We start from the raw sequence: 27437 nt of genomic DNA, 5'->3' as shown, positions 1-27437 counted from the left end.
AGTCCCTGGACCATAGAGCTTACAATCTATTTTTGGTTCCTGAGGCACAGGGTCACAAGGAGTTGACACTGGGATTTGAATTCGCCTTTCCTCACTCAGCCGCGCCTTCAGCCCATCCATAGTTTTATGCTCATTTGGGACTGGAATTGGGGCTCCATTTTTAAAGGGTTCCATAGTGCTTAACCCCTTCACTGCTTTGCAGGCCCCTGATGGTGAAGCTTCTGCTAAGTTCATTCCAGATAGGTGCCATTTTTCATACTGAAAGTCCCTCCTACGCATGGTTACTATAAATATATACGGTACAGATAATTTAGGTGCCTGCAGAATGTAAGTCAAATTCTCTTGCAGCCATCCGATTCGTCATTTTATTCTGTTTGACGAGCCTTGACTGACCCACGGCGTGTGTTGGTGCTCCAGCTTAATGAGCAATCTCCTACTGGCCAGCAGCCTGGCTTTTCTAAATTTCCGGCTTGTAATTCCGGCTGCCAGATCCGGAAACTTCCTCCTACACCTTACAGGCTGTTTACCTTGGCGCTAGGACATGATAAAATATTTTATCATATGATTGAGCCAGTCGGTAAACACCTTGCATTTGAATGGTCACAACTGTGATATTAAGGCATGGATTGGGTCTCTCTATGTTATCTTGGCAGGAACCCTTTGCAAATCCGAACAGCAGTAAACAGGCTGTACAGTAATGACTGGCTTTGGTATAAGTGATGGGTTGTTAAGTTAATATCATGGATGTTGATTGCCTGTGGATTTAGCTATGTCAACTGTAGCAGAGAATGATAGCCAACAGCTGTGTGGATAGTATCAGGCTGGGAGTGAAGAATACACAGGGGGATTGATGTGTCATTGTTATTAAGACTAATGACAAAGCAGGGAAAAAGATGAATGTTCCTAGTGCGGTATGGTATGAAGGAGGAACCGTTCCCAAGTATAGGATGACCACACTAAACGAAGCCCAGAGTGTTTACTTGTAGGAGTTCCGAGCCTCTTTTAGTGTGGACACCCTGTATAAGAAGAAAGGCGTTAGTTCTGCACGGGGCATCAATATGCGTAAACCTTCCCAGAAAGGTTTCTACTCCCTCCCTAACAGCTAGAGATGGGGAGGCCAACTCCAGTCCTCAAGCGTCACCAATGGTCAGGTTTTCAGGATATCCCTGCTTCAGTCTTTGACTGAGCCACCTGTGCTGAAGCAGGGATAACCTGAAAACCTGACCAGTTGGTGGCTCTTGAGGACTGGAGTTGCCCGCCCCTGTGCTCCAGAATCTCCAAATAAACGAGTTACTAATCCAGGAAGAGGAGAGCTGAAGCATGCAATACATTTACCCAACAGATTGGTCTTCAGAAAGATGTGCAGTGTAGTGCAAAAGTGCTTCATGGCCAAACACCACCTTGACTAGCCCTGTGGAGCTTGGTATGTGACTTCCTCTGATTAATAATTAAGTACTTGTTAAGAAATTGACGTAAAAGTGAGGTGCACTACCAATGCAGAAATCCAAGAAAAAAAGAATGAAGAGATAACACCTTGATAAAGCGCTAGGGTGTGAAACGCGTAGGTGGATTGTAACCTCTGTTTTTAATGATGACCCATTAAATATCAATTTTTATTGGCGCGCAATTCTCTGTATTCATTTTTTCTTGGATTTCTGCGTTGGTCGGGCACCGCACTTTAACTTCTATTTCTTGCTTCCATCTGGCGGACTTGCACACAGAAGACCTGAGGATTTGCTGAACGGATGGCCAGACTCCTTAATATCCGAGCGTTTCTTGTAATTATTCCATTATTTACCCCCGTTCTTATTATAAGGCTGGGAGAACACGTGGATGATTGTGTTAGCCTTCATTGTATGGCTCCAGGCAGGCGTTAGCTTCTCTATACCCATGCATTAATTTACTTGTGACTGCACTTCCTCAAAGGAGCTTCTTGATGAGAGATCAGTAAATTCATCACACATCATCTCCTCTATGTCTCTGAGCTCCATACCCTTCCTGGACTATCTTTTCTTAAGTACTAGTTAGAAGTCAATGTATCAATACACATTTTTATTAGCATTGTGCATAAGAGAGAGGTCTCGGACACATAAATAATCCAATACTTTCTACTAATAGATCAATGGGGAGGTCTGAACGTTAGATACATATTCGTCTTTGCCATTATGGTGTGTCGTAAAAAGCCCACTGAGATAGATATAAATATAGAGACAGACAGAGACAGCCAGGAAATAGAACGATATATATATATATATATATCGTTCTATATATATATATATATATATATATATATATATATATATATATGTCATTTCCCAGAATCCCTTGCTGCAGTGGAAGTGCTGTATGCTGGGCGATAATGGTGAAAGACAGGGTTGCAGACCTGTCTAAGACATGCAAATGAATATACAGTTATATTTACAGTTGCTATATGCTTTACTGTGGAGGGTTTTTGTCACTTTTTTTACCCACCATAACCTTAATAAGTGTGGTGAATACCTACTCTTAATCTCTAACCTGCAAACGCCAGCAACCAACCTCCCACTGATGATACTCATCAAGGTTGAAACATGTCTGTGCTTTGCATCTCACCCCAGCCCTTGCTTAAAAGCTGTGTTTAAAGCAGCATGTATTGGCCTAAGGGTTGTTCATGTAATGTGTGCTTGAGATAAAAGGTGGCACTGTGTGCTCATTTGCATGTCATTTCCCAGAATCCCTTGCTGCAGTGAAAGTGCTGTGTGCTGGGCGATAATGGTGAAAGACAGGGTTGCAGACCTATCTAAGACATGCAAATGAATATACAGTAATATTTACAGTTGCTTTTTATATATATACACAAGAGTTTAATGCCTTAGATTGCTTCTTTAAAGGTTCTGTATTTGCAAATCAATTTCTGAGAGCTTCAGTCTACTCATCCTTCTTCTCTTTATTGTCAGGTCCCACCTGGATATACTGAAACCAATGCTCTCCCGGCAGACTTCTGAGCAGCAAAGATGAAAGTGGCAAGGAGAGCCCTGTTTCAGTGAAGACCTCATCAGACTTCATAAAAGAATGACTGATCACAAACAGTATTTGAGAAACATGCCAAATGCCAAGGCGTCACGCGAGCAGCGAGCCGTTCATCCCTTCTGAACAATACCATGACGGGAGAGACGAAGCATGTGTATACCAACAACACCACAAAATCCAGCTCGAAGGACCCAGATAAAGACACTGCCTTTGAACAGTTCAGCAAGAAAGATGCAGTGGACACTCCCACGAGCGGGGTGTCGGACAATTCAGAAAGTGCCTTAATTGGTGGAGGGGATAAAGCATCTCATTTAAATGGTAGGGAAAAGGAGCCCCACAGTCAAAGGGAAGCTGTGATAAGACCTCAACAAGCAGGAAAAATTGATTTCAAATCGCTCCACAACAGGTCAAAATTTCCTAGTGATACTACATGGACTAACGGTAAAGGCAGCCCGCAATCTCCCACAGGAAAGAGCAGAGGGAAAGACAAAAGTAAGAGGTCTGGGAAGGGAGATCGTGCCCAACATCAGCTTTACAGACTAAGTATTACCAACTCACGGACCAATCCTACCATTGGGATCGCTTACCCCCAGCAAAAGGTAACACCCCCTAAGAAGTTAGAAGTTAGTCGAGGACCCGTCTCGGGAAGTTATCGCTTCCATGTTCCAAGTTTACCTGAGAGGGAGGCGGAACTCCAGCAGGAAGACCTCAGCTTCAACCGATGTTTCCAGGAGTCCAGTCCCAGCCTTACCTCTGCCAACTATACCTCACAAACTGCTCCAGCTTCCAGGACTCACCATGGCTTAAAGCTTCAGCCACAGCCGGTCAACCCTCATGAAACAACCAGCACTAACGGGCAGCTGCATTACTTGGAATTTCAAGCAAATGGGAACTCTTGGCATTCCTCTGAAAAAATCTTTTCAGGTGCTAGCGGCTATAGCATCTCAAGTCAAAAACTCTGCCCATTTCCTGAGGGCAACAAATCTGACCCTCATTGCTTTGGGTCCATGCCATTTCAGTATCCCTTTCAGTCGTTGCAGGAACCAACTGGGAATTCATTTTGCAACACTGCGAACAATCAGAACTTTGTGGACATCTCACTGGCAGCGAACCAGGTAGCACACAGTGCTTTTGCATTCCAGACCTCTTCAATAGAGGAACAGGAGGATCCACAAAGCAATGGGTCCTATAAAAACATATTGCCAGACAGCCGGACATACAGTCTACCTTCTCAGCAAGCTCCGTTCTTACATGCACAGCAGGAGGCGGAGCATCCGCCCACACCCCCTTGTTACACAGGAAGGAATGAACATTCCACTGATCACAATGGTGCTATTTCCTCATCTGGTGCTATAACTTCCTCTGGTGCTATAGATCAAACACCAAGCACTTTTCAAGAAAACCAGCCAGTTTTTAATTCTAGTGAATTTAGTTTACATGGTAATGGTGTGCCAACATTAGTCAATAAAAGGCAGCAGCCATCTAAAGACTTTACAACTACTCAAAGACTCCTGAATCCAGGGAACACACTACGAAGGAATATACCACAGACGTCTCTGAACCAGATGCACTTCCCCGGTGAGGTCTATAATAGTGTAAATGCAGGTTCTGTGCCTTTTGATAAAAGCATTTCCAGGATACCTCAGACTTGGGATGCGGGAAGTAAGGTTTTCCCACCTCTGGACCAAAATTCTGTATCATACACCAACTCTTCTGGAAATCAGTTATCCTATCAATGCCAATCCAATGTAGACCAGAGACAGGCACTGAAAAATGCCAGGATGCCTTGGCAACAGATCCATCTTACATCTGCCATGCCAAACCAAAACCGAATTGAGTTGTCGAGGCAGATTGGAAACCAAAAACTAAATTTTCCTCTCTGTAATTCTGAGTGGCAAAGCAACAACCCGCTGCAGAAGATTCCCCCAAGTTATCACACTAAAAAACACTTATCCGTGGAGGGGATTTCCACACAGAGGTCTGACGCGAGCAGACAAAACTACAGCTCAAGTAATGGCATTTTGTATGACAGTACAAAGGACACAAACTCTCAGATTTGTGATTCAAGAAGTAAAGGCATTTTGTTTGGTATGAGCCAGCCAATACAACAATTAGCATCTTCACGAAATAACCCCAACCAGCCAGTATCTTTGCCAACAGCAAGTCTAGTTGTTGGATCTCCTTGTGAATCACCTCTTCCTTCACCTGTTACTAACCCCGTATCTGGTAGCACCTGCTCCTCTCTTTCACCAATGTCTAGCAGCCCTGTGAATGCCAGTTCAGATGAAAACCATATACCAGCTACACATACATCTTCTCCATATTTCCACCAGCCATGCCTCCCTACAGAAAACAAGCCTTTTCCCTCTCACCATTTAAGTTCTAGCTCTCTACTATACCATACTCCAGAATCTATTAAAACATTCAATTATTTATCAGAAGCCACCAAGGATGAACAGTTGTTTAAAAACCTACAGGAAAACCAATACCCCAAACAAACCAGTGAGCCCAGCAAAGGGTGTTTTGAAAATGAACCTCCCCCTCCCCCTCCTTACTCTTCCCACCATTTGCTGGCAAGTTCCCTTAGCAGTGCAAATTTAGACCAGCTGGATGTTCTTCTTACCTGCAAACAGTGCGATCAGAATTACAGCAACCTGTCCTCCTTCCTTGAGCATCGCCAGTACTGTAGCTTGAATTCCACTCTGCAGAGTGAGATGAAGGATGCCCTGCGTGGCACAGAGGTCAGAAAGCAAGCTATGGATCCCATAAAGCCCACTCACATCGGGCAAGGGTTGTCCCTCCCCAAAGGGTCAATGGAACTTCACTCACACATGATTGGTTTCAACAAAGTTGTTGACTATCTCCTTGATACTGATGCCAAGGGAGATACCAAGGATGATCCGTTGAAAGTGAATATTTTTCATAGTTTAACATCCAATTCCTTGCCCCTGACAGCTTGTGACATCTTGGAAATGGATGATGCCAAACTAGACAGTTTAATCACAGAAGCATTAAACGGTTTAGAATTTCAAGCAGACAATCCAGAAATAGACAGCAGCTTTATTGATGTATTTGTAGATGACGACCTTTCTACGGCCAAGATCACAGGATGTGGTCAGCCGTACAAGGTCAAAGAGTTCTTAGAGGCCAAAAAAAAGCCAAGAGGGCTAGAGGAAAAGCAAGCTCGCCATAACCAAACCTCATATGTCTATGGGGAAAGCTATGAAAAGGACCCATCCTGCAACCACAGGAATGCAATACATATACAAAGTAAGCAGAAAAAGGCAGAGGCCAGGACTTTGGATCCATACTTTTTGGAAGTTGATAAAATGGATATTAAGGAAATTACACCCAAATGTGTTGAATTGCACAAAAAAGGTGAACCTGAAAAAAGTCTCCGGTCCGAACCTCCCCCAATAATTTGTGTAAATAAAAGCGATTTTGCGATTTTTGAAGATAAAAACACAAAGTCCCATGAAGCTCAACGAAGGAGAAGCATAGGAACCACCTTGTCTGATTTCTCCAGCACCGAGAACCCGAAGGTCCGTAGGCCATGCATGAAGAATATAAAGAAGAAAAAGACTCATAATGGGACCTGGAGTAAGGAGCTGATACATAAAATTGTGCAGCAGAAAAATAAACTTCATAAGTTGCATGTGAAGAGCAATAAAAACTTACAGTTTTCATTGGTCACCGAAAGATTGTTCCCACCGACCAAAAACCATCCCTTTGGGGAATATGACTATATCTCAGATTCGGAGGATGAAGCAGTTGCAACTTCTTTACATGGTAAAAAACAGCCACTGAAGTACAACTTCAATCGGGATCACCAAGGAAGGGGTGGAAGGACAAAAGGGAACGAGCCGGTGTGGAGAATGGGGGAGGCAACACAATTTCACCCGAAAAATAGGGATCTGAGGAGTGCAAAGAAGGAGACCTCAAACAGGATCCGGAGAAGAAGCAGCCAATCTTCGACCAGTAGTGACCAAAGCACAAGTATTTCAAGTGAAACAGGCTCAAGTCCCAAAAGCACTGAACGGACTGATTCTGAAAATGAGCAAGAGATAGTGCAAAGGCGTAAAAGCTTGGATACAGCCACCCAAAGTATGTCAGCTGAGAGAAATATTATAAAACCTCTCTACAAAGACAATCCACCAGAAACCCTCATACCTCAAAAAGACTTTTCCAAGGGAACAAAGAGGTTTGGATCCGCTAAATTCTTGCTTGCTAGCTCCAAGGTATATCCAACCAAGTCAAATGGTTCACCAACGTATGGGGACGAAGAACAATTACAGCAAAGCAAAGACCATAAATATTCCACTGAAGACAACCCTAGAAATACTGCTGAGGGGAATTATTTCAAGAAAGCCGCAGATGAAGAGGAAATAGTAAGCACTTACCATAAGACAAATATAGCCAGCACCTTATTACAAGCTAATTATCCGCCTGATCTTACACTGGATACAGATGATGTATCCCAGCAATGTCCTTCCTTCCACAAGAATGCTATAGACTACCAAGAGGAGCAACTCAATGGTTCATCCTGTGTTGCTGATAAACAGAACTCTGAATTAATTATAAGTTACGCTGATGCCAATGTAAAGTACCTAAAGGATGGCTTGTGTAATGACCACAAAGACTTTGGGATGCCAGTTGGGTGTTACAATAGTGACTCAACAAAAACTCTCTTGCCAGCAAAAATGCAGGATTCCTACACTAATGAAAGTCAACAGTTCGGTGAGCACAAAGAGCTGCCCAATTTATATGGCAATGACCTCTTCATCAAACCCCAAAGCACTACATCCCCAGAAATTGGGGAGATTTATCTCGATCAAAGTAATCATAATAGCAATAATAGCTCATTTGAGCACAAATGCTCAGATATGACCTCCTACCCTACGGATAATAATGAAAACAAAGTATCGTCTACACTTACATTCGATTCATCCTCAATATTTGCTGAGCTACCAATGTCTGATTTTGAAGCTCCATTGTACAGCAGTGTTTCACCTACAAAAGAAAGCTATGTAGCATTTGCATGTTCCGATGATCACACAAGCAAAGCAACACACTTTGAACAGCAGTACCCTCAGTTTTTGCAAGGAAAAAGCTGGGACCTGATTGAAGAAGGACCCCCAGTATTATCTAATAGTATTACTCATTTTCAAGCGATAGAGGATCAAAATACTGATAAATATACCGAAAGAATACCAGGATCATCCACTGAAATGTCACTGACCCTGGCAGAAACAATTACAGATTATAATGGTTCCTTTATAAACAACATGTCAGAGGATGAATTAGAAATCAAACGACTAGTTACAGAACTGGAAAGCCAGCTTCAAACAAGCAAACTGCAGAATGAGATTCCGTCCCAACCGTGCTCCAAACATCGGAGCAGCACAGACCTAACCCACCCTCCTAGTCCATTTCCAGACATGGAGATAAATCCCATTGAAAGTTGTAGAAATAACCTGTACTTTAAAGAAAATCTTGACAATCTAAACATGAATCATACTGTATCTGTGGATCAGGACCTTCAGGAGAGTCAGACCCGTGTAAAAGTTGATGCAAGCTGTGAAAATCACAAAAGCCCGTGGACTTGTTCAGTTCAGTTTGACACCTTTACTTCCAGCATCCAATGTCATAAACAGCCAGGCACACTAGATTCATTCACTTCCACTGAGGAAAATACTCAATATCAGGCAGCTCTAAATGATGTATGTTTATCAGAAGAATTGGATTCTCTATCCCATAGCCATGGGTCTCTCTCTGTAATGCCTGATGATTGTTTGCATAACCTCCCGAGTCAGTCGGAAAGTCACAATTACTCAGAAAATGAACTTGTGAGAAACACTCTGCTTACATCCGAGACACTACGTTCCAAAAATGCAGAGAATAAAGAAATCGACCAAAAAAACAACCACCAGAGCCATCACGGAAAGGGTTTTCCTCAAAAAGAGCAACTGGAAGACCGGTTTGATGATCCGCCACAGCTGGAACCATTTCAAAGCGTTCCTGAATTGCATTCTGAGTTTGATTTGCAAGATAATGCTGTTCCTATATTAAATATCACTTCCACCCCAGTGCAAAATACCAAAATAAATACTGAAGAAGCTCCATGTAGCCCAATTTTTAGGTCTGAAATTACACTGTCTGCGACAGCTCTAGAATACAGTGAAAACTGTTCAACTTTGGATGGGAAAGAAGGATCTACAGACTCTACCATCAGCAGAAGTCTACAACACAATGATAATGCGAGCAACAGGAACCTGATACTCCTTGACATGCCAATTTTGGAGAAGGAAGAGAGTGCTATTCCTGAAAAATCAGCAATTGCTCAAGAATCAGCAGACAATCCACTGCAACAGCTCCAACTGTTTGTTGCAAGGACAGCCAAAAATAACGAGGAAGAAATGCTCATGCCATGCTTTCCAATGCTGTTGTCTGCTTCAGCCCATGCGTGTCCTCAGCCAGAGGTGGAAGGCGATGCTTCATATATGTCTGAGAGCAAGCTAACCGCTTCGAAGGAGGCATCTAACAATGCTGTGGATAATAATATGGAGCTAGAAGGAGCATCACACCTGTTGGAAACAAACGATTCTGCAAATTCTGAACAGTTGCATCCACTCAGAAGCAAGGACACAAACCCTGCCGAGCTCTACAAATCCCTGAACAATGAGATGCAACATGAAGTTACATTGTCACAACCCATTGAAAATGAATGTTCAGGATTAGATGTCATTAATATCTGTGCAGATGGTATGACACAAGATCATAATGATTTCTTATCTCTCAGTAATGCAACTGCAAATGTGTTACACGGGCAGGTAGAGGTTGATGAGCAGATCCAAAATCTAGTTGAAACAGATGGAGACGAAGTACCCTTGACTATTGAAAAACATAGAAAAGCTGCCTATTCACACCATGTTTTATTTGAGAATGAAGCTTTTGCAATGTCTTCAAAAACCACAGCTAAAGTGCCAAGTGCTATAGAAAGCTGCCCCTCGGATAAAGAAAGTACAGGATCTGAGCTACCATGTGCATTAACCTTTGAAGTAACCAGACTATGTAGAGGTACAGAAAAGCAAGAGACACAAAGACAACATGAAGATGCACCCGCTTTTGTAAGTGCAGAGGACCAACAGAAAGACATTATTATGTTGCCAGAAAGAGACCTATTTTTGACAAATAATGAGCTTAGCAAAGAGACCACTACAACGCATGAAGACAAATCTGAAGCATCTGTCTTTGTTGATGGATCATCTGCTTGCTTTCCTTTGCATGCCAGTAATCACAAGGCCCTGTCTAAAAGCAATAACGAATTTTCAATGCACCAACAAGACATGAGCAAATCTACAACACATTCTCAATTAAGCTTTGACTTCTTTTCTCATCTCCCAATAAAGGAATCTGTCCATACACAAGTCATGTTCTGCTCATCAACAGATGAGGACTCGTGTCCTTCTAAGGGAGACACATGTAACAGCGTCAAGAAGTGTCAAGCAGCAGCTGTAAGTGCCACGGACCAAACTGAAAGACATCTATTGGGAGGACCGGATGCACTTCTTTATTTTAGTGAAGATAGATGCGTGAACTCTTCTTCCTTCGAGATAGACCAGAAAGAGGATACAAAAAGGAAGGACTCCATATCATCTATTGTTGAAGAGAACATACCTTCATGTTTTTGCTCTGACCTGGTATGCACTCATTACAAAGAACAGCCAGCAAGCTCTGTCACAGATATAATTCTTAGGTGCCAATCCCTGCCTAGCAATGATGGTTATCCAAGCTATGCTGCAGCAGAAAGTCAAACGTATTCAACTCTCCAAACGGAACTTTTTACAGAAGGTATAAAAACGGTGACAGAGTCATCTCTATGTTTTCAAGAAGGAAAGAGTCTGAATTGTGACTGTGATAATAAAGAACAAAGAACCCATATTAACCATGAGTACCCCAGTGATGACAGGACAACAACTTTGGTATGTAACTTGGTGGACATTGCAGAGTCAGGGCTCATAGATTTAAGTAGCCACCAGGCTGTAGAAACAACAGATGGGAGACTAGTTCAGACTTCCAAAAACTCAGTGGTTCCTGAAAATGATAAGATCGATGATTCTGGAAGGAAATGCACCAGTGACATGGACTCTGTTATAAATGGAGTATTGCGTATTCTTGATTGTGATAAGAGCAAGGAAATATTAGAAAGTATTGGTATCCCATCAAGGAATGGTCTCATAAAAGAAAAGAGACATGTTGGATTGGCACTAACTTGTGATATATGTTCAGCATCCTTCAGATCAAAACCAGGACTGACAAGACACAAAGCTGTTAAGCATAGCATGAAGAATGATGGGACATTAATATTACCTAAAGATGGTGCAGCAAGTGATAATATTCTGAATGTAAAATATAATGAGAAATGTTCTTTAAATTCTGAATGGGAAACAGATGACAGGAATCTCAAAAAAGCTCCCAAACCATTAAGTAAGCAAAGTTTTTCTTCTGAAATTATTTCTCAGAGTCAAACCACAGACCTTCTAAACCAAGAAAGTAAACTCCATTGCCATTACTTCAATTCAGAAGAAGAGCGGATGCCTGTACCAGCAAAATCTAAAGGTGAAAAAAGAACAAAGGTACACAGTGATGACACGAGGTGTGTAGAAGCTATTTGCAAACAGACGCTAAATGGTAAAGTCAAAAAAAGGAAGCTGAAGACGCTTTCAAGTAAATGTATAGATGATTCTCGAGTTCCCTCTGACGATATTTTGGACATTCTCAAAACAAATATTTTGAAGGCTATTGGGCAGTCAAACAGCTTTACCTCTCCTGATGAAAAGATTGCAAGGGTACATCCTTCTAATATAGACAAACAGCAGCAAGAAACTAATCAAGAATCCAGTGCTGGAGAAATACATTCTGCCACGAAAATGTCACCTGAGGAAGCGAAGGCGGTGAGCAATATTTTAGATGATGAAACAAATGGAGAAGGTCTACTGGTTCAACAAAAGTGGGCAAAAGGTTTCGAAGATCATGTTGAAAACATTGTGACTAATATATGTGAGACTGAGCAAGACCACGGAGTCACTCTGAAGGAAGGTAAAACACTTCATAATATAACTGATAACAAACAAACAAGGAACCAAGTCATGCCTTTAAAGAGTATGTCACCAAATTATGAAACCTCATTAATTGGACAGGATTCAGAAAGTGCCCCTGATATGTGTTTACTGGAGAATTCAAGTCTAGCAGAATCAAAGTATGATCAAAAAGAGCCCCAGGTGTCCAATGTATCTACAGAAGTTGAACCTGATCTTCAGAGCTTGTTTGATGATGAAAACACTTTTTCACAGCTGTTTCCAAGAGATGATCATTTCATTAGGAAGAAATGCACCCGTGTTTATGGGAAGAGGATTAAAAGACAAACGCCACCATTTGAAGCAGACTTTAAGCATATGGACCTTGTTGAACCTAGCCACTCTTCTCAAATTAGAAATTATTCATGTGGATATGAAACCATATCAATTGATTCAACTTTAATGGGCAGTAGAGGTGTCAGTGGTAACACAGAAACCAGTGCACTTCATGCTGAGTATGATCAGATTAATCCAATGAAGGAAGGGATTGATGGAGATGATGAGAGAGTGCTGTCATTTGTATCTCAACATCAACCAGTGGAAAATATTTATGCATCATCACCGACTGGAGAAAGCCAAGAGAAAAAGAGTGGAGATGTGTCCTTTCAGGATACACTATACAAGTCACCTCGAGAATCTGAGGAACCTTTTGTGGAAATGAGCTCGGCAACGGGAGAATCAGAGTTGGAAGAGTCATATGACTGCAAAATCAATGAAAATATAGGTCTCCCTGAGTTTCCTACAATTGACATGAAGATGCTAAGTGCAAAGTTTGACATGAGAGAACTGTCTTTCTTCAGTGCATGTGGAGATGACTCTGACCAATCTGATGTGGATACACCAGAGATCGCACAGAAAGCAGGACGACATACCAAGCATGCCAAAAATAGGTCAGAAGATAGGAGACAGGCGAGAAATCGCAGCAATGTGAATATCAAAAGCAAGGACAAGCAGTATAAATGCAAGGTTTGTTTTCAGTGGTTCTTAACCTTGGGAGAATTGGATTTCCATAAGCTTACTCATAATCCGTCACCTCCACCTACCTGCTACATGTGTGTCCAGCGCAAGTTTAGCTCAAGAGAACAGTTAAGGGATCACTTAAAAGAGAAACATGCAAAAAACAAGGCCGGACTCTGGATCTGTGGCATGTGTTTAAAAGAAATCTCTGATGTATGGATGTATAATGAACACTTAAGAGAGCATGCAACACAGTTTGCTAGAAAAGGCCAGGCACAGAAGACTGTGATGGGTATTCCTGGCTGTTTTTCTGAAGAGAGTATAGTGAGAACATTCCTAAGCACCTTCATCTATAGAACACCAAGTAAACCATCAAAAACTCCGGAGTCTGAGGACAAGAGTCCAGCATGTAAAAAGCAAGACCAAAAAGAGCACAAGGAAGAAGAGCAAAAAACTGAGAAAGAAACAGAAAGCAGCACCCATAATACCCCAATCACTCCTAGTCACGTGAAACTATCTGCCAGTCCTCCTCTGGAGAATACACAAAAGAGTGAAACGATTCCGAAAAATACACCAATTCATCCTCATTGCAAAGATCCCTCTAGAGACTGTCATCATTGTGGGAAGCAATTCCCCAAACCTTTCAAGCTGCAGAGGCACCTGGTCGTCCATAGTCTGCAAAAGATTTATTTGTGCCACAGGTGTCCAAAGTCGTACCAGGAAGTGCAAGAGCTAAGGAACCATCTTAACAGCGAGCATGACATAGCAGAGGAACCTGAAATTAAGCACACCACACTTTACGCATGCGAACTGTGCGCAGATGTCATGCACGTGATAAAGAAGTCTTTCATCTGCAGTACATGCAACTATACATTCTCTAAGAAAGAACAGTATGACAGGCACATGGAAAAACACCGGATTGGGGGCAGTAAGACTTTCAAGTTTAGAGGAGTTATGAGGCCAGGCACGTCAGGGAAAGACGTCAAGCAGAAGATAAAAGAACTTTCTACACATGAAAATATGCCGCCTAGCAAAAAACAAAAGATCTTACATGGAAAGGATTCTGGCGCATCGCCCAACATAACCTGCATGAATGTTAAACAGAGTGGTGATCAACCTCACCCAGTGCCATCGCTGGGTATACTCTTAGATAAAGAGGGCAAAGAAAAGACAGAAAATGAACAAGAAATAGCGTTAAAAATGGAAGACATGACAGCAGACTTCCCTGAACTCCAGGGAGAAAAAAGGAAAGACCAGATAAGCCGCAGTGCTCATGCCTCATACCCTTCATCTCCTATAGCCTATGAAGTGAAAAGCAACATGGGCAAGAATAGAGATGTTGCAATGGATGAGAAAATGAACAGGCAGGATGTTGAGATCATTTCTTCTTCCACTGATACAGCAAAGGGTGGCAATTTTGTTATTGATGATGCTGCTGAAACTACAGAAGAGACAGAGCCACCGGCTGTCAAGCCCAAAAACCCAAAATATATCAACAAAAGGAATAAGCCATCACTATGCAATAAAGAGGAAAAGACAGTTGAAGTAACTGCAATGGGATCTCCGCAGGTGAGTGCAGATGATGTCCTCTGCCAGATGCTGTTGCCAAAGGAATCGGCAGAATCGACTCAATCGAACAAAAAGATCCCAGTCGCCAAAGATTCTACTGGAGACTTATGCCACCCAAAGAATGCAGTTATGGGTATGGATAAAGAAAGTGCACTGAAGTCACTTCCATCCGATGGTGTAGATATTTCTTCAATGTTTTCCAAAGAGAAATCAGTTGCCCCCGATATAACCGCTTCTTTGAAAGACTTGAGAGGTTTTAAAAAGAATAGGTCAGTCCACCAATCCAGTAGTAGGTCTGCATCACAGGCACATGTTGTGGCCTTTGGTAGTGAGGAGGCAGTGAAGTCCTGTGCACCCAAAGTGAAAACCGACACCGAGACATGTTCTTTAGCAAGGGATAGCAATACCAGTGCTTTGAAAGAGACAATGGGAAGCCATCACAAGGTGTCCAAAAAAGAACTGACCCCTCACCTTGTGAAGCATAATAATGCTGATTTTACCAAATCCACTGAAAAAATTGCAGCAACTCTGCCCCTCAAACTGCATACAAAGAAGCGCAAAGAGTATAAGGTGTCTGGCCACAAGGGGGGCTCAGTCTCCCAGGAGAACCTGGAAGGAGAAGGGAAGAAGAAAAAGACAAAGCTGCTAGGTACTGGTAAGAGTGAGAGCTCTGGTAGCTTAAAGAAGCCAGAGTGGACAAGCCATCTGTCAACCTTCACAGACACTAAAGATGAGGCTTTGTGTAGTCGTCATTATTCCAAGTCACACACAGGAGGAGCCAGTGGTCAATTCAAAAAATTGGTGCTGGACCTGCACAACCAGAAGAAAGCCGACTCCCGGTCTAGCAACGGAGAGTATAAGCGCAAAAAGGAACTTCTTACCAAAACTCTACACACATTCACACCCAAAAGCCCTGCTTTGCCTTTACATAGCCCCTCACACAAGCGCAGACTGGGGCACAATACAAAACCCACTGAGCCGTCCAATTACAGGACTGCTGAATCACAGAACAATCTGTTAAGTCAGCTTTTTGGGCAGAAACTAACCAGCTTTAAAATTCCTCTAAGAAGGGATATTTCGGAATGACACTGGGTGATATCTATCCTTCCTTGTGAAGTAAGCAAGGTTGACACAAAAAAAAAAATAATGTAAATAATAGACTGAAATGGAACGTCTGAAAACGTTTGATTTCTTTGGTAGCTTTATTTCCCCTGTCTAGCTTTGCCGAACTTGCACTGCCGCCTCTGTAAAATAGTTTCCTTTGTGTGCTGTAATCTACTTCAATGCCCCCGATTTGTCATGCAAATGTTACAACTTTTGATGTGGATTTTTATTTCCAGGAACTGAAATGTTAATGGCTTTGGACAGACAGAATACTCAAGAGCTGTTTTCTATTGTTCTGCATAATTTCATTTTGTTTTTATCTCTGGCTGAAGTGCTGAGGTTACAGGCTTCAAACTATACTTCGTCTAACTGGTGCGTTCGAAAACAGACCCATCTACTCTTCCTGTATCATTTTATGGAAGCTGTTAATTCCCTGCAAGTCTACATTTCAAAAAAAAATAATAATGTTTGAATGAAAGACTCCCTCGTACACGAATGGCCAACTCCTGTCCTCAAGGGCCACCATGAGGTCAGGTTTTACAGATATCCTTAAAACCTGACCGGTTGGTGGCCCTTAAGGACTGGGGTTGGCCACACCTGCCCTAGTATAATCAAAGCACGTTCTTGACAATACAGTGCTCCTATCGGTTAGGAAACATATTTCATGACCAAGAGCAGGTAGAGCTTCACAAAGACGTGCCAGATTATGAATCTTCATCGAAAACCCAAAAAATTGCACGAGTGGAGAAAAAATGACAAAATATCAGCTTCGGGTGTTAACGTCTGTGAACCCAAATGAGTGAGGTTTGGGAATTCTAGACCAACAAAATGAAATTTCAATCAAATGTTAAGTATGTCAGAGTCTGTTGAGATGTATGATCCCTATTTAATATTCAGTGAAGTTGTCTTCTTCTTGCCCTGTAACATTGCAGATCCATTCATATGAATAGCAAGAGGAAGACCGCCTCACAACATATTGACTAAGGAGGGAGTGGGTGGTATGAAACCTTTTATTGGACCAACAAGTAGTTGATATGTTCCAAGCTTTCCAACCTCTCAGGGTCCTTCATCGGATATGCACCCTTCTTTGCTTAGCATATTGACTAGGACACCATGGTTATTCCAACCAATGGACGTTTTCATGCAGTTGTGCCTCATTGAATAACTTACTGTAGGAGAAGTCACTGAAAATCTATGGGAATTGAAAACTGTAAGTTTGGTTCTGATTGCTTGGTCATTTCTAGAAAGCCCGATGATTCTTTTCTCCCCAATTTATTTGCAAGTTCATGGAAAAATATGTGAAGCAAACTTTGGTGCTCGCAGGATTTCTGATGATTTTTTAAAAATCTATGCAATTATTTTTTGCTGTTTGTAAAGTTCAATTGCTTGTCATTTGTTAACAAATCATTCACAGTGTGGACACGCTACAATTAAAAAGCATAGGATCACTGATCTTTTTGGATCAAGGAGTATGGATTATTCTAACACACTGAAATAACATTATCTGAGATATGGTCCGTTTTCCTTTGCATACAATGCTTGTTATCTGTCTTTATTGGAAGGATCCAGATGTATGCAAAATGTGATGGTTGCTACCTACAGAAGATCTCTTCTACCTTACATTGTGATTTATCAGTGTCATATATACGTATATCAAATAACACCAATGAAGACTGATTGTATGACCTGGAAAAAACTGTGTTTTCTTTATATCAGCAACGAGGTCTCTTAATTTCCACACTTAAAAAAAATATCGTTTCAGCATCTAGGAACTCAGAACTATTTTGGTCTTTTTTCCCCCCTCTAATATATAGATTTACAAATCATGAGTATCTGATCTTATATTTCCACTGCCTTCTGCGCTTTTTTATCCAATTTCTGTGACCACTGTAAATAACCTGAAGGTATCAGTATTTTGCTAACACACTACACAATGTAACACAAAAACTGTGCCAACACAGCTGCTGGTAACGTATTAACACCTTCACTGCTGCAGGAGCCTGTGACACAAAGACAGGCGTGCCCCTGACTTTGAAGGAATTAGGGGTGTATTTAATAAAGTGCGATTGTGCACTATCCCACTTTATTTTAAAGCTCTTAGTGTGCTTTACAATAATATCACGTGCTAGACAATCTTACTGTAACATGCTCCCAGAATCCTTTGCTTTTTAAACTTCATGGTGCTATTTGTTAAGAGATCTTTTTAAGTAATGTGAATTCAGACTGAAATGTTTATCGTGCTGGTTACAGTGTTAAAAACGCTCCAAGCTCTATCTGATCTTTACTATTATTATATTATCAATGAGAAAATCAAAACTCAGGTGCATTGGACTATTACCCTGATTCTACAGACAACCTACCACAAACATGACAGTTGTAAGGCACTGATGTATCTAACAAGGCCAGAGAACCCTGCACAGATCCTGATAAACATTAAAACGCGCAAGGCTTTATCCTGTTAATATGTATCATTAAAGTGCATTGTATTGTATAAAAAGATATTCTAGTTATTTGGTGCAATGCATAATTCAAAAGATTTTTATTTTGATATTTTTGTCCAAAAAGCAGAAAGAGCATAAAGCCTTTTTATATTGTTATTTTGTATGGCTCAAAACGCCTCTTTATAATGTTGTTAAATAAAACATGAGATGAAACGATGTCTTGCTACTTTTTATTTACACAGGTTGAAAACACCTCACAGTTTTTATACCATGCCAACCAACTCTTATGTTCAAGTATGAACACAACAGAAATGCTATTAGGGGTGTTTATATGCAATTGCGTACATTAAATGTATTTTTTAGATTACTATTTCCTAGGGGCATTCTTAATGCTTTAGGGTCTATGTATCAGTGTAGAGAAGACAGGGTTTAGACACAATGCTCTGTTTGTTTGGGACAGAGCTGTGGGATATGTAATACGTTTCTTACATCTGATGCAGCATTTTAGACTTACACTTCAGATGTGGAGGGTTTTGGGGGCTGTGAGGGAATGAAGAGGTTAACTCCCTCACTCTTCCAGCCATAGGAGACCTCACCCTAGCTTTAAGGTCTGCTGGGCTGCTCCAATTAACTCCTGATTGGAACTTGGGGGTTTAAAAGGCAGGCAGCTGACTCTCTCTTACTACTATAAAACCAGCAGGACAGCAGGTGCCCAGAAGGACTGGAGAGAAGCACCCCTGCTTTATCCAATCTCCTAAGAGCAGCTATCACCTTCCAGACAAACTCACATTGTTGTACAGCAGTAGGAGTTTGTGTGTGATAGTGCTTGATGGGCACTATCAGAGTTTAATGAATAAACCCATAAAGGTAATACACCTTCTGCACGGCTTCCACCTGAATTCTTGTTTTTTTTAAAATAATAAATACAAGTAAATAATAAGGCGGATGTAGCCTAAACCGTCCCTTATAAAACATGATCAATACCAATATTAAACGTATCCTCATAAAGTTGTTTTGGATCATTTCCCTTAGTAAATATTCAAATACTTTACTGATCTGAAATAAAGACATACGAGGCTAATTAGGCACACTCGCAATTAAATTCCGAGGTGCTGTCTGTCTGAAACTAACCTTCTCCCCGGTCCTTCATAAATACACAGCGCCACATTTCCCATTATGCCCGGGCGTAGGATGGCAAAATGTGGGGGTGGCAAAAATGTCCGCCCCCATATACATCCGCCACGCTCTCGGGCCCGATGGGAAGTCACTTACATATGCTGGGCGCCTCCTTGCTGTCTCCTTTCTGCCGCGGTCCTTCTCCTTCCGATTCACAGCATCAAATGATGCCACGGACGTCCCCACAGTGACTAGTTGCCACGGCAACGTGACATCGCGCCGCCAAATGCGTCATGAAGTTGCGTTACCATGGCAACGAGACGCCGTGTGACATCACTTTGGTGACGTCGGCGGCGTCATTGGACGCTGCGAATCGGGAGGAGGAGGAGGGCGGCAGAAAGGAGGCGGCCGGCGTATCTAAGTGCCTAGGAGCGTCGGATTTCGAAATCCGCCGCTCGATAGGCAGCAGGAGAACAAAGACAAGTCGCACACTCAAGGTGCGTGTTTAACGTACTAGCTATCCATGGAAGCGATTAATGAATGTGTTTTTATGGGAGTTGCATCTTGATTGTTATTTTTTCTGTTTTACTGGATGTGCTCCGTTTTTTCCTCCAAGAAGACTTCTTGGTTTACACACACGCAAGGGTATTTTTTTTTTTAACATAGGATTGAAGCAAGGGGTCTCTGGAGCTAAACCCCATTAATCTCAGCTTCAGGGACCCCTGCTTCTGGAGATACTTACCTCTGTAGGGGGTACCGGTAGACACTCAGCTAGCAAGGATCACGTAATGGCAGCGTATGTATGTATGCCTTTATTTATATAGCGCCATTAATGTACAGAGCGCTTCACAGCAGTAATACATGTGACAATCATATAAATAACAAATAAAGAAATAACAGATCATGGGAATAAGTGATTCAGACATAAAAGCAAAATTTAGGAAGAGGAGACCCTGCTCCGAAGAGCTTACAATCTAATTGGTAGGTAGGGAGAACGTACAGAGACAGTAGGAGGGAGTTCTGGTAAGTGCGTCTGCAGGGGGCCAAGCTTTAAGTATCATGTGTATAGTATTAGCCACGGAGCTACTCCTATGCTTCTTTAAGCAAGTGTGTCTAAAGATGGATAGAGAGGGTGCTAGTCGGGTATTGAAGGAAAGTGCTTTCCAGAGGTGTGGGGCAGTCAGTGAGAAAGGTTTAAGGCGGGAGAGGGCTTTAGATACAAAGGGGGTAGAGAGAAGACATCCTTGAGCAGAACGCAAGAGTTGGCGTTGGAATATCCATTCACATGGAGCCCATATAAGCCAATGCATCGCCGTTCACACAGTTTTTAAGCACAGCATGGGATTAGCAAAGCAAGTACAAACCACTCACAGACCACGTCACCTCCCCCTTTTTAATGGTGGATCTCATTTTGCTGCAGGTAAGGAATCTATTATGGTTCTTCCCCCTCATACAGAGGTATAGGGAACAGATGCAGTGTAGTGTAGGACTTGCACTTATTATAGTTTACCTTGACGTTTGGTGTGCAGGCTTGTGATGCTTTGGCCAAAATATCTATACTAAAAAAACATATTTTATTATTAGTATTAGCATTATTATTAGTACTGAAGCATTATTTCTTGTAATTATTACCATGTATGTTCTGTCATTTGGATGTAGCACTGGGCACCCCCTGTCGTTTGCTATATTCACTCACAGACATGTTTCAACCTTGATGGGTATCATCAGTGTGAGGTTGGTTATGGATATTCCAGGCAAAAGGTGACACATTGTGTGCTCATTTGCATGTCATTTCCCAGAATCCCTTGCTGCAGTGTAGTATCTATACTATAATTCTAAGTTGGATTCCGTTTGTATGTCAGAAGCATCGAAATCTCACAAACGGCACCACGTAGCACCACAAAACTTTCACTGTACGTTCTGCTGCGAATTTGTAGGTCAACGCAACTATTTTGGGCTTCACATGTCACTCACCTGCCAAGTTATGGACATTCTAATGTCCAGCAAAAACCTTAGTGCTGGAACAGAGGGGCGGGAGGCGTGGCTACTAAGGGAGTGGGCGTGGCTACTAAGGGAGTGGGCGTGGCTACTAAGGGAGGGGCGTGTCCTTGCCTTTGACGGAGCTGTGCGTGTCATGTGCAGTGAATGTGATTCTCAGCCGGGGCCGCTCCGTGGAGCAGTGTCCCTGTGCCGGCTCTGCCCCCTCCGCTCTCCCCCCTCCGAGCTGCTCTAGCAGCCTGGCACTTGGGAGGGGGGAGGGGGAAGGGGGGGGGGGGCGAGAGGCTGCTTCTTCTCCTTACATGTGAGCTGAGGTAGGGAGAGAAGCTGCTTTTGCTTGCTGCAAACTAGTGTGTGTGTGACTGTGTGTGTGTGTGAGACAGTGCGGCACTGTGTGTGTGGCACTGTGTGTGTGTGTGTGTGTGCCACTGTGTTTGTGCGTGTGTGGGGGTGGGAGGGCACTGTGTGAGTGTGTGACACTGTGTGTGTGGCACTGTGTGTGTGTGTGTGTGTGTGACACTGTGTGTGTGTGTGTGTGTGTGTGTGTGTGTGTGACACAGTGTGTGTGTGTGTGTGTGTGTGACTGTATGTGTGTATATATATATATATATATATATATATATATATATATATATATATATATATATATATAGTGTTTGACAAACCTATACATTTGCACGCCCCGGGCGAGTGGATTTAACATCGTGGCGAGCTCCTATTGGCCCAAGCAGCACACGTGTGGTACTAGGTGGCGAGTAGACTTTTTTGTTCGTCGAGTAGATTTTTTGGTGATTTGTCGACCACTGATGCTATATATATATATATATATATATATATATATATATATATATATATATATATAGCAACTGTAAATATTACTGTATGTTCATTTGCATGTCTTAGACAGGTCTGCAACCCTGTCTTTCCCCATTGTCACCCAGCATACAGCACTTCCACTGCAGCAAGGGATTCTGGGAAATGACATGCAAATGAGCACTCAGTGCCACCTTTTGTCTAAAGCTCGTATTACACAAGCCAATCCTCAAGCCAATGCATGCTGTTTTAAACACAGCTTTTAAACAGAGGCTGGGATGAGATGCAAAGCCATTAGACCTACTCACATACATGTTTCAACCTTGATGGGTATCATCAGTGTGAGGCTGGTCTTAATGGCTAAGCTGGTTTGAGACTAGACTAGGTAATCACCACTGTCATTAAGGTTATGGTGGGTAAAAAAAGTGACAAAAACCCTCCACAGTAAAGCAATATATGCTTTACTGTGGAGGGTTTTTGTCACTTTTTTATCCACCATAACCTTAATGACAGTGGTATATATATATATATATATATATATATATATATATATATATATACATACATACTATAATTCTACGTTGAATTCCGTCAGTTTGTTTGTATGTCCAAAGCATCGAAATCTCAGAAACGGCACAACGAAACTTTCACTGGACATTCTGCTGCGGATTTGGCAGCGAGGGGACATGCCACAGCAGCGCAGGGAGATGTGTCGCCAGCAGGGTGGGGGGAGGGGCCGGGGACATGTTCCGGCAGCGGGAGGAGACAGACACAGACACACACACACAGACACAAATCTCACCCCGCACTACATCCAGTAGCGAGGGGGGAGGGGGGGGGGCGGGGAGATGTGACGCTGGAGGGGAAGGGGGACGCCGGGGAAAGGTGCCGCCAGCGGGAGGGGGCGGGGGGGAGGGGGCAGTGACATGTATTCAGTATTACATTCTCAGGGCGAAGCCGGGTACAAAAGCTAGTATATATATAAAGAAAGAGACAGAGCAAATAAAAAGATCACTTGTGAGCACCTTCACATGTCTTAGGCTGCATCCAAAGAGGGGGGAGCAGTGCTGAACAGCGCTGACGCTGAGGCTCGCCTGCTGAAGCTGTGCGATTTCATGCACATGCAGGCGAGCCAGCGGGCGCGATCGGGAGGCGGAGGGTGGTGGGGGGAGGCGGGGCAGTGACGTCGCTGGGCCAATCGTGACGTTGACGCTGCTTCGCGCTGATTGGATGTTTTGAGCCGACAGCTTGGCTGTCGGCTGAAAAATCCAACTCCTCAGCACGCCTGCGGACGCTCGCGTGAGCCACCTCTCAAGGCATCCTCATTGAGGATGCCGGGGCTCAGCGCGGAGTGTCCTTCTATGGACGCAGCCTTAGACAGGTCAGCAACCCTGCCTTTCACCATTATCACCTAGCATACAGTGCTTCCACTGCAGACAGGGATTCTGGGAAATGAGAGGCAAATGAGCACGCAGTGTCACGTTTTGCCTGAAATCCATTTTTACACAGTGGAGGTTTTTGTCACCGTTTTCACCCACCATAACTTATATAAAGTATGGAAAATATATATATATAATAATATATAAAATAATATATAAACCTACACGTAACCAATGTCCTTCACTCTTGTGTGAATGTCTTGAGGGTGAAACAGCAGCTCCAGTTCCAGACAGGTTGTGCCTTTCGGTGTGCTAACAGGTAAGTTATTAGTGCAAGGACAATGTGGAAGATGTTGTTTGGGCACTTTGCTTGCGGACGATAGGGCCTGTCCTGGAACAGGATTCTCTATTTCCGCTTCCCCCTGTTCCCCCCCCCCCCCCCCCTGCTAACCTTTATTTGGATGTAGCTTTCCCTGCAGCTTCACTCCTAGTGCAGGTGGGAATGGATACATTTAGTTACTTCCCAATTCTCCAGCCTGCTAGAAGCTGGTTGCCGTGACAACCCCTTTAATTCCCCTGGCTAAATGGACTTTTCCATACTCCCCTGTCTGTTTTCACAGGTAGCTTAGCCCTGTCCCTATTCCTGTGTGACAAACATTACACACTTCCTTTCTTATCCAGCAACTGAGTGAGTACAACCATTCTTCCCTACTCCCTTCCAAAGCAATCTGTGTGCCCGTCCCTTTATACAGAAGCACTTCACATAGAGAAGCCCTCTCTACCCACACAACAGCACCCACAAGAACCTTTCATTTCTGTAACCCCCTCAGTTGAGTTAAGAAAAGATAAAAGGACTTGTTGTGCTTTCAGTGGGGGATGAGATCAGCTATCTGGCCATACTTCTATCTACTGTAGCATATACCCTTTGGCTCCAGAATAGGGCATGCCATACTAAACACAATATCACATGAAAGGGACGGAGATAGAGGATATCAAACCCTGCCCAACATTTCAGCTTACTGTGTTAATAAATGGACTTAACATTTTTTTTCTCTCACTGATTTTAATATAAAAAGGGCAGAAACTATCCAGATTTAAAAGAGGAAAACCCAGGAAATGTTGAACTGGACGGCGTTATTTTCAGCTCCATAAAACCCTCTGGTTCATATAAGGTAAAAAAATAATAATAATAATGGTACAAAAATGACTTGATTTGTGCTTAATATCTTAGTAAGTTACTGCTAGTGCTTTATTTTGGTCTTTGGAGGGATGGCAGCTGTACTTTCATTCTGCTCTCCTCCTCCAGAGGGCGCTGTTATATGTTCTACCTTTCAGCAGCTGCCAGAGGATCACTCAACAGTTATCAACAACACCTGTGTTTGCCATTAAGTTATAAGGATAAACCTTCTTCAGCACAGGTGGCTCAATCAAAATGACTGAGCTGAAGCAGGGATATCCTTAATACCTGGCTTGTGTTGGATGTTCTTGATAGAGCTTGGAACAAAAGCAGGTCTAAACTCACCAAAAAGCTACTGTACATCGTTTCATTTACTTCGCTTACTGAGTGATTAATGCTGCCAGAGACTGCCACTGTACCCAATGGCACAGGCAAGATGTATCACCATAGATATGCAATACAGCAAAGTATACAGCCACACGGGAAGGACCACAGACATACTAAGAAGTTACAAAACAATGATCACGTTTGTTGCTTATTTACAAACCGGTTCTAATTGCCAGCTTCTTACATCACAGAAAAAGGTGTCACTTCAAGACAGACACATACATGAATACCGTGATATCAGCGTCCTGTTGATCTGCGCGCACACACGCACACACACACACACACACACACACACACACACACACACACACACACACACACACACACACACACACACACACACACGTGTGCATTCAGTCTTGTGCTGCTATTCAGAAATGACATTTCCATCCCTATGTTTTCACCGCTAACCAATATCCGCGTTATTAGGGATAGAGTAGGACATTTCTCCCTCTGCTGTAAGACGTGAGATCTGCATTGTGTATCGTTGTGTGTTCCTCTGTAAAACGATGTTGTCTCCGGGCTGACACAGTGCAGCACTACGGCGTGAGGATAAAGACTACGTGCCGTGATGTTAAATCCATTGTCAAGACCCAAATCTTTGCCCTGACGTGGTAACAATGTAATGTTTGTGCAGGAGCCCGGGGAGGCGACGCTCCCTGCTGAGCATTAAATGAAGAAGATGCCACTTGGGTTTTGAACCTAGTTCACTTTGTGGCTTTGGAAACTATTTCACAGTATTTCGGTGCAAATGCAAGTAGTATATTTATATCATTTTACGCGTATAGGATTTGTGCAGCCCCACAACGCAACATGTACTAGAATTGGGGGGGGGGGGGGGGGTGTTTGAAAGATCTCGCCCATACAATGACTTCTCTACCCCTTTTATCTCGGCAAAATGTAGTCAAAATACCTGAACTCTGAATGAACAGCAGAACAATATCCCAGTGTGTGTGTGTGTATGTATATGTGTATATATATATATATATATATATATATATATATATATATATATATATATATATATGTATATATATATATATATATGAAATACGATACCGTTGTTTGGACGAAATCACACGGGCATATATATATATATATATATATATATATATATATATATATGAAATACGATACCGTTGTTTGGACGAAATCACACGGGCAGCACTCAAATATTAGGTAAAAAAAGAGTATACTTGTGAAACAAAGGCACAAATATACTCTTTTTGACCTAATATTTGAGTGCTGCCCGTGTGATTTCGTCCAAACAACGGTATCGTATTTCCTATTATTACCTTATGGGATTAGCACCTGCATTATTTTCTAGGGGAGTGCCTGCTGTTCGCTGTGTTCTATATAAATATATATATATATATATATATATATATATATATATGCAAATATAACTGTATGCTCATCTGCATGTCTTAGGCAGGTCTGCAACCCCGCCTTTCCCCATTATCACCCAGCATACAGCACTTCCACTGCAGCAAGGGATTCTGGGAAATGACATGCAAATGAGCACACAGTGTCACTTTTTGCCTCAATAACCATTTTTAACATGGTTCCCTATAGGCTTAAGCTAGCTGCATGGTCACAGCTTTGAGCACAGCCAGGGTTAAGGTGCATACCCAGAAAACCACCCACAGACAGCTGTTTTTGCATATTTGCTTTCCTGTGGAGGGTTTTTGTCACTTTTTTTACTCACCATAACTTAACTCAGTATTATGGGTTATATATATCTTATACTATATTAGTGAAAGCACTGTATGTTTGCCTGCCTGTCTGGATGTCCGGTGTCCCTAGCGGCAATCTCATTGGTCCCTTGGGCCGCCCACCCCCGCACACCTCTCATTGGCCTCACACACTCACACCACCCCCTTGGCCCGCCCCCCACACCTCGCATTGGCCTCACACACTCACACCACCCCCTTGGCCCGCCCCCCACACCTCGCATTGGCCTGAGGCGGAGTGACGGGCCAAAGGTCCACACAAAAAAAAAAAAAAACCACACACACAGTGTCACACACACACACACACAGTGACACACACACACACACACACACACACACACACACACACACACACACACACACACAGTGTCACACACACACACACACACACACCCCTCTCTGTCCTCTCCCCCCCCCACCACACTCACCTCCCTCCCACTCCATTCCCTCCCGCTCCACTCACCTCCCTCTCACTCCATTCCCTCCCGCTCCACTCACCTCCCACTCCATTCCCTCCCAGTCCCTCCCCGGCGGGGGGACACGCGCCCACCTAAGAGGCGCCCGGAAGCCGCTCCACTCCCTCCCGCTCCACTCACCTCCCTCTCACTCCATTCCCT

The 27437-nt window shown here is 42.9% G+C and overlaps 2 protein-coding genes across 7 annotated transcripts in view; both read left to right on the top strand.

The window, feature by feature from the left end:
- The window catches only part of ZNF469 (zinc finger protein 469), a 255451-nt gene extending 237018 nt beyond the window's left edge, over window positions 1–18433 (top strand). For all 5 annotated transcript variants that reach the window (XM_075576422.1, XM_075576418.1, XM_075576417.1 and 2 more), the window contains one exon: window positions 2937–18433. In XM_075576422.1, coding sequence (XP_075432537.1) covers window positions 3141–15758 — 12618 coding nt within the window. In that variant the 5' untranslated portion in view covers window positions 2937–3140 and the 3' untranslated portion in view covers window positions 15759–18433. The remainder of the gene's footprint in view (window positions 1–2936) is intronic.
- A 5003-nt stretch (window positions 18434–23436) lies between these two features.
- Window positions 23437–27437, top strand: part of ZFPM1 (zinc finger protein, FOG family member 1) — a 145917-nt gene continuing 141916 nt past the window's right edge. For both annotated transcript variants that reach the window (XM_075576413.1, XM_075576414.1), the window contains exons 1-2: window positions 23437–23842; window positions 24600–24695. The gene's annotated coding sequence lies outside the window, so the exon portion shown is untranslated. The remainder of the gene's footprint in view (window positions 23843–24599; window positions 24696–27437) is intronic.

The sequence above is a fragment of the Ascaphus truei genome, chromosome 19 (assembly GCF_040206685.1).
Source record: "Ascaphus truei isolate aAscTru1 chromosome 19, aAscTru1.hap1, whole genome shotgun sequence".
NCBI classification, from domain to species: domain Eukaryota; kingdom Metazoa; phylum Chordata; class Amphibia; order Anura; family Ascaphidae; genus Ascaphus; species Ascaphus truei.
The sequence above is the reverse complement of the archived record's forward strand: the minus strand, read 5'-3'. Positions and strand labels throughout refer to the sequence as shown.